Source organism: Mchenga conophoros, linkage group LG23 (genome assembly GCF_057382185.1).
Source record: "Mchenga conophoros isolate Kocher_MC1m ecotype Shallow Benthic linkage group LG23, M_conophoros_male_GT1.1, whole genome shotgun sequence".
NCBI lineage: Eukaryota > Metazoa > Chordata > Actinopteri > Cichliformes > Cichlidae > Mchenga > Mchenga conophoros.
This window is the reverse complement of record NC_140547.1, coordinates 14752771-14764979: the sequence shown is the minus strand read 5'-3', so window position 1 is coordinate 14764979 and position 12209 is coordinate 14752771. Positions and strand designations below refer to the sequence as shown.

Genomic DNA, 12209 nt, shown 5'->3' with positions numbered 1-12209 from the left:
ACCTTTCCCACTCTCCCACTGCTACTTAACAAGAATTGCTATGTTGGAAACTTGAAGCACAGCCATATTTGGGTGAACAAAGGCTGCAAGTTTATTTACCTGACGATTTGATCTAATCCACGTCCACATTTCATCTGAAAGCTGTTTCCATGGAAGCATACAGCTCAGACAACCTTACCCTTGTACAAAGGAGTTTGGTTGCTAAATAAAAAATATTGCAAATTTGGAATTTATTTAAATCTGGGAAAAAAAGTTACTACATTTTTAATGAGGTCATTTAGCATATTTAGTTCTACACAAACTTTTTGTATTTTGAAATTTGAATTGGCAGAATTTATTCAAAATGCAATGAAGGAATAAAAAAATGGAAATATATTTGCACATCTTTCTTTTGATAATTTGGTTATGTATTCCTGATTAAATGTAATCCATTTGAAGACAACTCAGTCTATGGGTTTATTAGGAAAGAAATAGTTGGAAATAAATCCATGAAAATCAGTGGGGTTGAGATTTAAAAGTGATGTAACACAAAGTTTACTGTAACTGTAAAAATCATATAAAGCAATAAAAATCTGATCCGAAGGCAACGTGCTGTTGAAAGTGCTTTCTTGGCAGGTTTCTCAGAAAGGCGGTCAGATATTTAATGTCTTCAAATATCCCTACGGACATATGATTGAAAATTCAATAGGGATAAGCCAGAGAAAAGCTCTGGCAAGGCATCCCATATTCCTCTGTGTTTTCCTACCTTGATTTAATATAAAATATAGAAAATAATGTTGTTTTTCCAAATAATAACAGCAGTAAATAAACACTCATTTACTAAAATTTACAGAATTAAAGTATTACAGCCCTCATTATTTTATATTTTCCTAGGAAAATGTAAAATAGGTGCACAGGTTTAGTTGAACATCTGCAAACATACAAAGAAATACAGAATGTAAGGCAAAAACTGCATTTGTACAAATTTAATGAGCTTAAAAGTCTATATATGGTATGACCACGTTTATTCTTCATCATAGCCTGACCTCTTAGACAAGCTTTCCGGTAATTTCCTCAGGAATAGTTCTCCAGGCTTCTTGCAGGACATTCAGAGCTCTTGTTTCGATGTTAGCTACATTTTGTTCCACTTTCTGTCCAGATGATCATAGACTGCTTCAATAATGTGAGGTCCTGGATCCAGGGTGGCCAACCCATGCCTGATTGTCTTCAGTTGTATGGTTTTCTATCTATGTATGCTTTTAGTGCATTGGCAGCGTGTTTGGGACCATTTTCATAAGGACCAAATTAAACTACTGCCAATCAGATGCTTTCCAGATAGTACTGCATGGTCGATGCTCAAAATGCCAACAATTTTGACAAGATCCAGAAGACCACTGGCTGACATGTAGCCCCAAACTGCATTTATTGTCCAATTCACCCAGAAATGTTCGATAACCTTGTTTCCAAATACAACCCTGCATATCTTGTTACACATTGCCACGGTGTCAGTCGTGGCACAGACTCATAAACAATCCACCCAGGACTGTTTAATTGGATGTGGTGGCTGTTTTGTTAAACGTGACATTAACAGCATCAACTGGCTTATAGATGCCGACTCATTTAATAATGAACTAATGGACAGAGTAAAAAAAGTGACCGCAAAGACTACTTAGGTGAAATCATTATTTGTTACCCCACACGTGACACAAACGTCACCTCACAGGCCTGTGTGGTAGTAAAGTGCTGCCTTCACGTCCGTTACGTAAACAAATAATTGAAGACGAAACGTGAACTTAGGAGTTTTAACGGTCCTCATGCTGTTAAGTGTTAAGTGACTTTCGTTGGATTTCTAAAAATTAAATAAAGTGTGTATTGCTTTTCCTCATGAGTCGAGCCATTTACTCATATCACTAAGTGTCGCTAAGAGTTAAAACTCGCAAATTTCCGGTAGCTTTAAACGCAGCAGCAGTGACGTCTCCTCCTCCTCCTGACCGCTGGACCTGTTTGTAAGTGTTAAGTAAGTTCTGATCGCAGAGCCAGTGCCTTAACGTCTACGACTGCATGGTATGTGATGTGTGAAGAAGGGCTGATAGCATTGGTTGTCAGCAGAGGGTTATATAGCAAGGCGAAGCTAACGGAGCAGCTAATCCCTAAATCAGCATTTTTGCTACCGTTAGCTTCAGCTAGCTGGTGCTGTGTATTCATCTGCAGCCCACGATAGCACATGACTCAGATGTTTCACTGAGAACATCCACGTTTATGTCAGCCAGCAGAGCTGCATAAACCGACTGAGGGAAAATCAGCAGGTGAAACCGGTTCATGGGTTTTCAGCGTCTCCCTACCGGATAATATCTCCCCGGTATTGCCCAGCAGTACCCGTGATGGGACAGTGGGCTGAAGTGAAGAACATCTGCGCCACCTACTGTTGCAGCTGTAGGCAGTTAGTTTTTTTATTGCAATGTATTGACCATAGTGCAGAAAATATCAAAGCCCTAAGTTGAAAGTTTGAAAATGAACTTTAAGAAGAATGTAAAGATCCGAGATAACCACGCAGATGTCTTGCTAAACTTAATGTGTATGAAACAAATGCAAAAGAGCAAGTGTTTTTAAAATTGTCCTTTTATTAATTTTGTTATGAATGTATTGAATTGATTTGTTAAAGAATAATTCTCCTGTTACAAATTTAAAAAGTATTACATTGAGTGCATTAATAGTTGTTACCACATTTGAAGATTGCCCGATCCAGTTACAGATAATTAATCTTATAATTAAATCTGTCTTGCCACATTTTTGGCTGCACTTCTTTGCATTGAAATCCCGAGGTTATTTTTTTCTTTTTAAAGTGATCTGATGAAAGTAAATTCACCAAAAGGCACAAAGCAAAAACAGCGTTTAACAGTTAATTTGCCAGACTACATTCTTCAGTTTGGGGTGTCGGTGATAACTGATGTCTTGTTTAAAAAATAAAAGAAGAAAAAAGCAGGACTTTGTCCTTTACTAGAACGATAAAACCACAGTTCATCCATGCGGAGGCATCTAACTCAGCACAAAGTCATAGTCACAGCAGCAAAGGTATTGCACAAAGCTACAGGTTATACTGGGAAAGCAGAAGTAAACTATCTCACTTTCTTTTAATTGCCTTTCTTTTTGTGCAGCATGAGCATTGCACGACAGGTCCTGAACTGCTCCAGGTTTACATGTCGATCAGCTCACGTAACCTGCAGAAAGACATTTACTACTTCACAGGTAACAGCACTTTAAAAAGATTTGAACTGAGCCACAGAGGGTATGTGATATGTGGTTGTTAATCGGCAGGATGCACTGATTGAACTGATTTGTTAGCGATGTTTGTAGATGTATAACTGGAGAAGCTACACAGCCACCGAGCAAAGTCCTGAAACGTTGATGTTTTCTCAAGATCGAGCTAGTTAACGATTATTTTACCACCACCCCAATTTCTTCTATGTTGGGTGACTGGAAATGATTAAGTAGTGGAACCTGTCATACTGTTTTGTATTTTGTTGCAGCACGTAATGATGTCACGGCACACACATGCCAAAAGAATTGAAGGACTGGACAAGAACGTCTGGTGAGTAAAGCATTTGTATGTCTTTGTAAGAGACGGCAGGAGTTCTGTTAACAGACCACTTTTGTACCACTTTCAAATATGAAAATATGCCCTTTGTTTGCCCGTTGGTCAGAAATATGTACTAATTTCTGTTGTTTCTAGTGAAGCTTTATTCCTGTGTTACTTTAGGGTGGCTTTCACGGCACTGGCAGCCGACCCATCTGTTGTTAACCTGGGCCAGGGCTTTCCAGACATTCCTCCACCTTCTTATGTCAAGGAAGCGCTAGCGAAGGCCGCATCAGTTGACAGGATGAACCAGTACACCAGAGGCTTTGTATGTCTTTGTGGATCACAATCTGCAGAGTTTCGTGTGTTAAAACTCCCATACCATCTTAATGAATACTGCATTATTATGGTTTTTCTGTTCTTTCACTTATGCTCTGTGTTTATTGAAAAGGGGCATCCATCATTGGTGAAGGCCCTCTCTCAGGTGTATGGGAAGGCCTATGGACGTCAGATTGATCCCTTAAAAGAAATTCTGGTCACGGTTGGTGGTTATGGTTCCTTATTTAGCGCCATCCAAGCTCTAGTGGAAGAAGGGGATGAGGTGAGGACTTCGCTCCCGTGCTTCATATTCACAAACGTTCATATTTACATCCATAAATGTTCTCCCAGCGCATTCACTGTGTAATTTCCCTTCTTCCAGGTCATCATTATTGAACCTTTCTTTGATTGTTATGTACCTATGGTTCGTATGGCCGGGGGCAAGCCTGTGTTGATACCGCTAAGACTTGTAAGTATGGCCATGTGTTTAGTTTGCATCCCCAAATACAACTTAAAACAACCTGCAAAAAAGAATATAACCTATTCTGTACAACATATAATTAAACTATTAACATGAGAAAAGAGAAAATTCACTGTTAGAAAGATGTGCTGTGCTGTAAAGAGTTCATCTGAATTCAGTGCATGGAGCACTGTCTACCTGCTGCTCCGGCCTGAGGATGTTAGCAGATGTCAGTACCTTTAACACAAATCAACATTTCAGAAGTCTGGAAAGAAGACGATCACAAGCGCTGACTGGTTTCTGGACCCAGATGAGCTCGCAGGTAAATTCAACTCTAAGACAAAGGCCATCATCATCAACACTCCCAACAATCCCATTGGAAAGGTAAGCACACAGCTAAGTTATCTGTCACTGTGTTTGAAAAAGCCACTGAGACGATGACCGTTGCTCTGACCAGTTCGTTCCTGTCTTCTTCCTGCAGGTTTTCACCAAAGACGAGTTGCAGATGATCGCAGACCTCTGCATTAAACATGACACTCTGTGCTTCAGTGATGAGGTTTATGAGTGGCTCGTCTACAGGGGACACCAGCATGTCAAAATTGGTATGTGTATTGGTCAACAGGCATTTCTCCAGCTACAAACATGAAATGTAGTTAGGAGCGACGGCCATGTCCAGCTCGAAGAACGTAATCAAGATTGTGCATCAAAATGACGTTTTTTCACAAACTGGCGCCTGCTCCTATGTGTTTTTAAATTATTAATTCTACCTTTATGACTGTGAACCAAATTGTTGAAGCACATAATTACTTTTTACTTTGTATTTGACATTTCAACATTGTTTTCTCTCTGCAGCAACTCTGCCTGGAATGTGGGATAGAACTGTTACTATTGGCAGTGCAGGAAAGACGTTTAGTGTGACTGGATGGAAGGTAAGTCGTGTTAAGCCATGTTATTATTTAACGATGACTTATTTAATCACTAATCTGACCTTGTTGTGACATTTGTATCTTCTAGCTTGGTTGGTCTATTGGACCTGAGCAGTTGATGAAGCATCTTCAGACAGTCATGCAGAATTCCCTGTACACCTGTCCCACACCTCTGCAGGCGAGTCCACCAAACATCCCAGTTATGCTGGCTCTTGATTGTACTTCAGTTCTAAAGTTGTTTTTCTTGTCAGGAGGCAGTGGCACAAGGTTTACTCCTAAACTATGAGCTGATGGATCAGCCTGAGTGTTATTTCACTTCACTGGCAGATGAACTTGAAGGAAAGAGGGACCGCCTGGCTGCCATTGTGGAGGAGGCTGGCATGACTCCCGTAATCCCAGAGGGAGGCTACTTCATGCTCGTGGATGTCACAGCTCTTAGTGAGTTACTGCAATTTTAAACTGACATCGCAAAACACTTAGTTATATGTGACTTGTGTTTCTTACAGTTTGGTATTGTGTTCTAACTTCAGCTGGGTCTAGTTAACAATTTTCTGTTTTCATATTTATACTGTGTGCTTTGGGGTGGCTGTAGCTCAGGAGGTAGAGCAGTTCTTCTGCTAACTGGAAGGATGGTGCTTCAATTCCTGGCTGCGCCAGTCTGTATGCCAAACATGTGAATTTTAGATATAAAGAACCTCTATAGGAAAAAGTGTCTGTATGAATAGGTGTGGATGGGTAAATGAGGCTAGTTGTATAAAGCACTTTGAGTATCCAGGCAGAGCAGAAAAGTGCCTTATAAGAACCAGTCCATTTACCATTTCCTTTAACTCAAAAAAGAAAGTAATCTCAACCAACGGTTGCTATTGATGTAACAAAGACAGTTATATCATTAACCCTAAAAAATATCTTCCCCCAAAGGAGTTTTTAATATGCAGTGAGCTCAGTGAGTGACTCAAACGAAACTTCACACAACGAATGTCATGTACACCGTTTGTTTTTTGGTGTCCCCAAGTGACCAGAAAATCTATTACTGCAAGTTTGATAAAGTATGCATATGCAGGGATCGACGGGTGCTTGAAACCCTTAAAAATGCTTGAATTTTAATGTTGTCTTTTCAAGGTTTGAAAAGTGCTTGAATTTCAGATGTGGTGCTTAAAAGTACTTGAAACTGTATTTCATTTACCACAAAAAAACTGACCGAATAGTTTTCTTATCAGTTAGAGAAATAAAATAAGTCACAAAGTCTAAAAGTAAAATTTCTCCGCCTGGGCTGCCTAGCACCTCTCCATGTCAGTCTGTTTCAATGTGTGACCCCGCCCCTCCCCCTGGACAGTCGGGGATGAGTGCGCTAACGTGCCTGGAGATTGCTGTTTAAATGAGTGTTTGATGGAAACGACAATGGCGGAGTTTGCTCTCTCGAGTCACATGATAGGTTAGTCCTAGTAAATAATTTTTGAGAATGTGTACATAACACATGCAAATTTTCAAAACTATTACTATTATTTTGCTAGCTATCAAACTTGCTGGAGAAATGATTGAAATGCACTGAGTGTGATGCAGTACGTCAGCGCTGTTATGGCAGTTAGTTATGGCATGGTGATTTATGGAATATGCTGTGAATTTAGCTAACATTACTTAGTAGTAACAGTAATGTGAGTTCACTCAAGTAAAAGGTTTAAACATTAGTCCGATACTTAATTAACCAACTTAAGGCTTAAGGAAATAATGTAATAAGAGGGACTGATCCATATGGGCACAAAGAATAGCCACTTTTTTTGTGCTACCAAATTTCCCTGGTGGTGCATTTTTCTATGTTTTAACAAACGGGAACAAAGGACATTTTTAAATAACATTTTTGATAGGTTTGTAGCTTGAACCCATCCGCTGGAACGTTAAAGGCAATATAATTACACTGCAAAGCAAGACACAAGTAGGCAAGCTTCTTCATGTTTCTCGTGCACGGGAGAGAACCGGACAGGCACCGTTCCTTCGCTTGACCCCAGTTGCTCTCGTCCGTTCTCCCGTACCACTGTTCTTTTATTGAGGTTACATGAATATGCATAAGTTCATTAACATATGACGTCTACATACACACAAAGAGTACCTTGCCTGTGTGTGTGTGTGTGTGTGTGTGTGTGTGTGTGTGTGTGTGTGTGTGTGTGGACTGCTGATCAAAGGGTCAAACATCCTTGGTCAGGAAGAGGGTAGCCTCCCCCTCACCCTAGATGGTTCATCCTAGATAACACGGTGAGGAAGTCCTGCAGTTCATCTAAACAAAGAGCACTTAGACTAGAACAGACGCAACTACGTTAATCCTACCATAAAACAATAAGACACGGTATGACCTCTCATGCTCCCAAAGTGCTGTCTAATACACACAAAGTTTGCAGACTATCAAGGATCAAAACCTCTACCAATCTACAACTAATTACAAAACTCTAAGCATATATAAGTAAATATTTCTAAGCATAAATGACAATCAACAATACAAATCTAACAATTTTTTGTTTTAATTTTTACATGGCCTTACTGAGGTGATGCTAAGTTAAACATGCATTCTTTTTTTGGTAATGTGCTGGAAAAGCTTGAAAATGGACATTGAAAGTGCTTAAAAAGTGCTTGAATTTGACCCTGTAAAATGCGTATGACCCCTGCATATGTAGACCGTCATGTGGATAACTTATGAATACTAGATCGAACAGATTCCCATGCCTGTGTGACAAAACCAGCCCAAACGCCATCCCATGAATTAGCCGGTAGGCATAGTTGGTAAGGCCAGACAGGTACAGTGGTTGGAGAGTATTACAACATGTTTTGTGTGTACTTGATCACCTGCAATCAGTTAAGTGAGATTTGAGTATAAATATATTATTCATTAAATGTAATTTTCATAAGAAATAGGCTGGAAAAACCCCCAAGCTGCAGCAACTAGGGCTGAACGATATATCGCATTTGCGATAATATCGCGACATGATCAAGTGCAATTTTCTAACCGCAAAGGCTGCGATTATACTCTGGACATGTCCAAATTCATGGGCTGCATCCTCCTGAGGCCGCATCCTCCTGAGGCTGCATTTGTAGACCGATTACGTCACAGCGACGCGCCGAAGGCTGTCCAAATTACTACCATATCCCAGAATTCATAGCGCGGCCCAGCCAAACTCCAGTTTCCAGCAATGGCGGCCGCTACTAAGTTTTAAAATTACTCATACTAATCTTTCTGGGTCACAAAAAAAACTTTTAACATATTTTCAGGCGAGAAAGTAGTTGTGTAAACTAGGGCTGGGCCATATTATACCGTTCACGGTAATACCGGTATAATGTTAGGCAACGATAGGAAAATGAAATATCGCGATAGAATGGGAGTAAAACGCGCATGCGCAGTGCCTTTGTTTTCATACGCACATGGCCGATTGTTGAGTGAAACAGATGAACCAGAATTGGTTTGTAAAAATGGTGCAACTTCCGTGATGTGGAACTGGTTTGGTGTTTGTCCGTCAGATACACAACAAAGCACATTTTTTTGCAGAACATGCAAGCGGCCGTTGTTATTGTCATATTTGTCGGACTAAGATGCTCTTAAATGTGGGAGTAATCTGGGTCCTAAACTCCGTATTCTTCAGGTCAAACAACACTGCAGCATCACTTAGAGTTAAAAACTGTCTAAATTCTTTCATCTTTAATAAAACGATCAGCATTGCTGCTTTACCAGATGTAACTATAAAGTTTAACTTCCAGGCATCCATGAAAACAAAAGTTATTACATTTAACGGAGTTAGAAGTTAGCAGGAAGCTAGCGGAAGTTAGCTCGCTAGTTTCGCTAGTTACCTAAGCATGATATTGCATGTTCTGACTGAGAGATTTCTGAAAAAAAAAATCAAACGTACAGCTCTGCTATCACTTCCAACATAAATGAAGACAGGAAACTAAACAGCAGTGACGTTTGTAGGGTTACTGAAGTTGGGCTAGCTGGTATATAATGATGTGCTACGTGATCGCTAGCGACACAGCTATGTTAGCATAACATAAACAGTGAAGCTGGAGGACCAACACTAACACTTTTCCACTTATAAAAGTTAACGTGAAGGTTCTTCATGGTTAGAGACAAATGCAATCGCATGGCAGGATGCTGTAAACGGACCAAACTTCAGTCAGGAGAACAACTGAGACAATCCATCCACAATACGAGGTTAGTCATTAATATACTGCAGCAACATGGGAATAGAGCAGCTGCCAGAGAATTCAACATTAATGAATCAATGGTACAGAAGTGGAGGAAGCAAGAAGAATGAGTTTAATAAAGTTTGATTTATCGGACTGCTTTGTTTCGCTTAATGTGCCTTATAATCCTGTGCACCTTATGGTCCGAAAAATACGTACTGCACACTACAGTTTAATGTTGCAAAGCACCTCTTTTTAACTTCAGTGGATATTATACATGGTTATGCTCAGGATATGTCAGCCCATTTCTACTGGAAATGCCTTTTGGTTAAACTTTCAGCAAGGAATTTGCATTTGCACTGTTAAATTTTTATAAAGCTTTAATGTACATAAAAACCAGCTTCTTGTTTAAGTGAAAATAAATGGAAGGTTGTCTTTTTGCGCTAGTAATGTTGTGGAGTTGTATTTTGTCTCGCATCAATTATATCGTCGGTTATATCGTTATCGCAAATTTTCAAATATATATCGTGATAAATATTTTTGGCCATATCGCCCTGCTCTAGTGTAAACATCAAATATCTGCTCGGTTTATCAAGATATCCCATATTTGCAAAAGTGCTTCGACGTTTTCAGAGGCGTCTGCTACCCACCAGCTCGACAGCTAGCCGGGAGCTCGAGGGTTACTGATGCGGCCGAGAACGGCACAACTCCCGGCACATCATTTTCAGATCACCGCGGAGTTTCGCTGCTCGGGTTAAACGTAATATATAAGTCACTTAGACAACCTAAAAATGTTATTGTTGGGCTTTTTTCAGTGTTTTGTTTGTTCGTGAGTAAATCGGTTTGGCTGAGATTAAAGTTATTAGATTAGATAAAATAAAACTTTATTAATCCCCCGGGTGGGTTCCTCCTTGGTTTTCACACAGCTGACTAAACGTCAAACAGAAAACTTATTAAACAGAAGTATGAGACAGTCGAGAATTTACACCAGTGTCTGGTTATATTTTAGATAGCAAGAAGCAGACGGCCGAGTTTATTAAACTCCACCGAGACAGCGGTGACGCTAATCAGAAGGCTAGACCGTCCAATTTCACGCCTTTAAATTTTAAAGGCGTGTTTGTGTGTGTGTTTATACAATTGCTATTATGTTTGCACTTTATGTGTAATGTTACTGACTGCAGAGATCAGTAAGATGTGTGTATTTTTTATTTATTAGTTTTATTTATTTAATATTATTTTTTAATTGAATGACTGTCTAGTAGTTCACAGATGTCGAAAAACTGAGTGTGGTAAAGCCACATTGCTTGTCTTTGTTTAATAATACAGAAGACAAAGACCTTAAAAAATAATCGCATATCGCATCGCAATCGCAATATTGGGGCAAAAAATCGCAATTAGATTATTTTCCATAATCGTTCAGCCCTAGCAGCAACACCTCAAAAATAACCCAGTAAGGATCTGCTGACCTGACGACTGGTCAGTGAGACTGTTCCTTACCCTTAAAATGTATATCCCCCCTCTCTGTGTTCATTATAGATCAGGACCTTTCACATATGGATGAGGATGAAGCCTATGACTACAAGTTTGTGAAGTGGATGATTAAAGAAAAGGTAAATATTTCTTCATTCTACTATATTGGAAGCAACATGTTTTTAAAATGTTGGGTTTTTTTGTTGTTTTTTTAAATGGAAATATATATTTTACACAGAAACTAGCAGCCATTCCAGTTACAGCATTTGTTGGAGAAGAGTCTACGAAAGACTTTGAGAAATATATTCGCCTTTGCTTCATTAAGGTAAACACACAAAGTGTCAATAAACACAGTACCTCTAAAATTATCCAGTGAAGATGAATCTTGGCTGAGGTGCAGTTTTTATTTTTCCTCCGTTTCTCTTTAACAGCAAGATAGTACTCTCGACGCAGCGCGGAGCATCTTGAAGAGCTGGACGAAGGTTTAACGGGAGGTGCTTCGGAAGACTTCTACACTAACTGGAAATTAGCCAAATGTATTAGAAGAGTTGAATATAGAGTACATAATTTGAACTGTACAGTGTGTTAGGAGAAAGGAAACCCAAATATTGAATAGATGAAAAAACCTTAGTCAGTCATTCTGTTTTTGGCTGTTATTTGTAGAGGGTTAAATCGTGAAACACAACAGAACAGGAAGAAAGAATCTGCTGTAACTGTGCCTTTTCTGTGTCCTTTCCACTAAAGTCTTTCCACTAAAACTATGGGACTGGTTTGTTAAAACTTTATTGTTATCAAATGTTTTGTAAAATTTTAGTGCTAATCATTGGATTAACAGCAATCTGCTGGTACCAAACATCCATAAAGGTTTAAGACTCCTTTTAAAAAGTACAGTTATTAAATGTATTGACAAGGATGCTGAAGATGTAGCTCCCAGGCAGGAGGAAATGGGAACGATATCAAAGGAAGGAGATACATGAATATAGTGAATGAGGACGTGCAGAGGGGTTGATTTATTAGAAGTGGATGTTAGGGATGGAGTGAGCTGAAGGCCGATGATGCACTGTGGCGATCCCTAAAGGGAGCATCCCAAAGAAGCTTGAGAATTAATGTATTGACAAAATTTGGTGTTATTTTGTTTTCTGTTTCTCTGCTTAAATCATTTGATTTGTTCTCATTGGTGCAGTTTGTTTTGCAGTGCAGGCATGCTCACTGTGAAAAAGAACACATTAAGACATTACTAAAAAATAAATAAATAAAATACAGTTAAAAGCTTTATGGAATACATAGAATTCAGTTAACTAAAGTACAGTAAAACCACTCA

The 12209-nt window shown here is 39.3% G+C and overlaps 1 protein-coding gene across 5 annotated transcripts; it reads left to right on the top strand.

Annotated features, from left to right (window-relative positions):
- Positions 1-1866: 1866 nt before the first annotated feature.
- LOC146546877 (kynurenine--oxoglutarate transaminase 3-like) lies at positions 1867-12161 on the top strand. Of its 5 annotated transcripts, none has more exons than XM_085263633.1 (14): positions 1867-1996; positions 3135-3225; positions 3507-3568; positions 3737-3881; positions 4005-4154; positions 4254-4340; positions 4593-4715; positions 4813-4933; positions 5184-5260; positions 5346-5435; positions 5509-5695; positions 10955-11028; positions 11127-11213; positions 11320-12161. In XM_085263633.1, the coding sequence occupies exons 2-14, from the start codon at positions 3136-3138 to the stop codon at positions 11374-11376; spliced, it is 1350 nt and encodes a 449-aa protein (XP_085119759.1). In that variant the 5' UTR covers positions 1867-1996; position 3135; the 3' UTR covers positions 11377-12161. The 5 variants fall into 5 exon arrangements, with proteins under 5 accessions (XP_085119759.1, XP_085119761.1, XP_085119760.1 ...); XM_085263635.1 differs by having other exon boundaries at positions 1921-1985; XM_085263634.1 differs by having other exon boundaries at positions 1971-2043.
- The last annotated feature ends 48 nt before the right edge of the window (positions 12162-12209 follow it).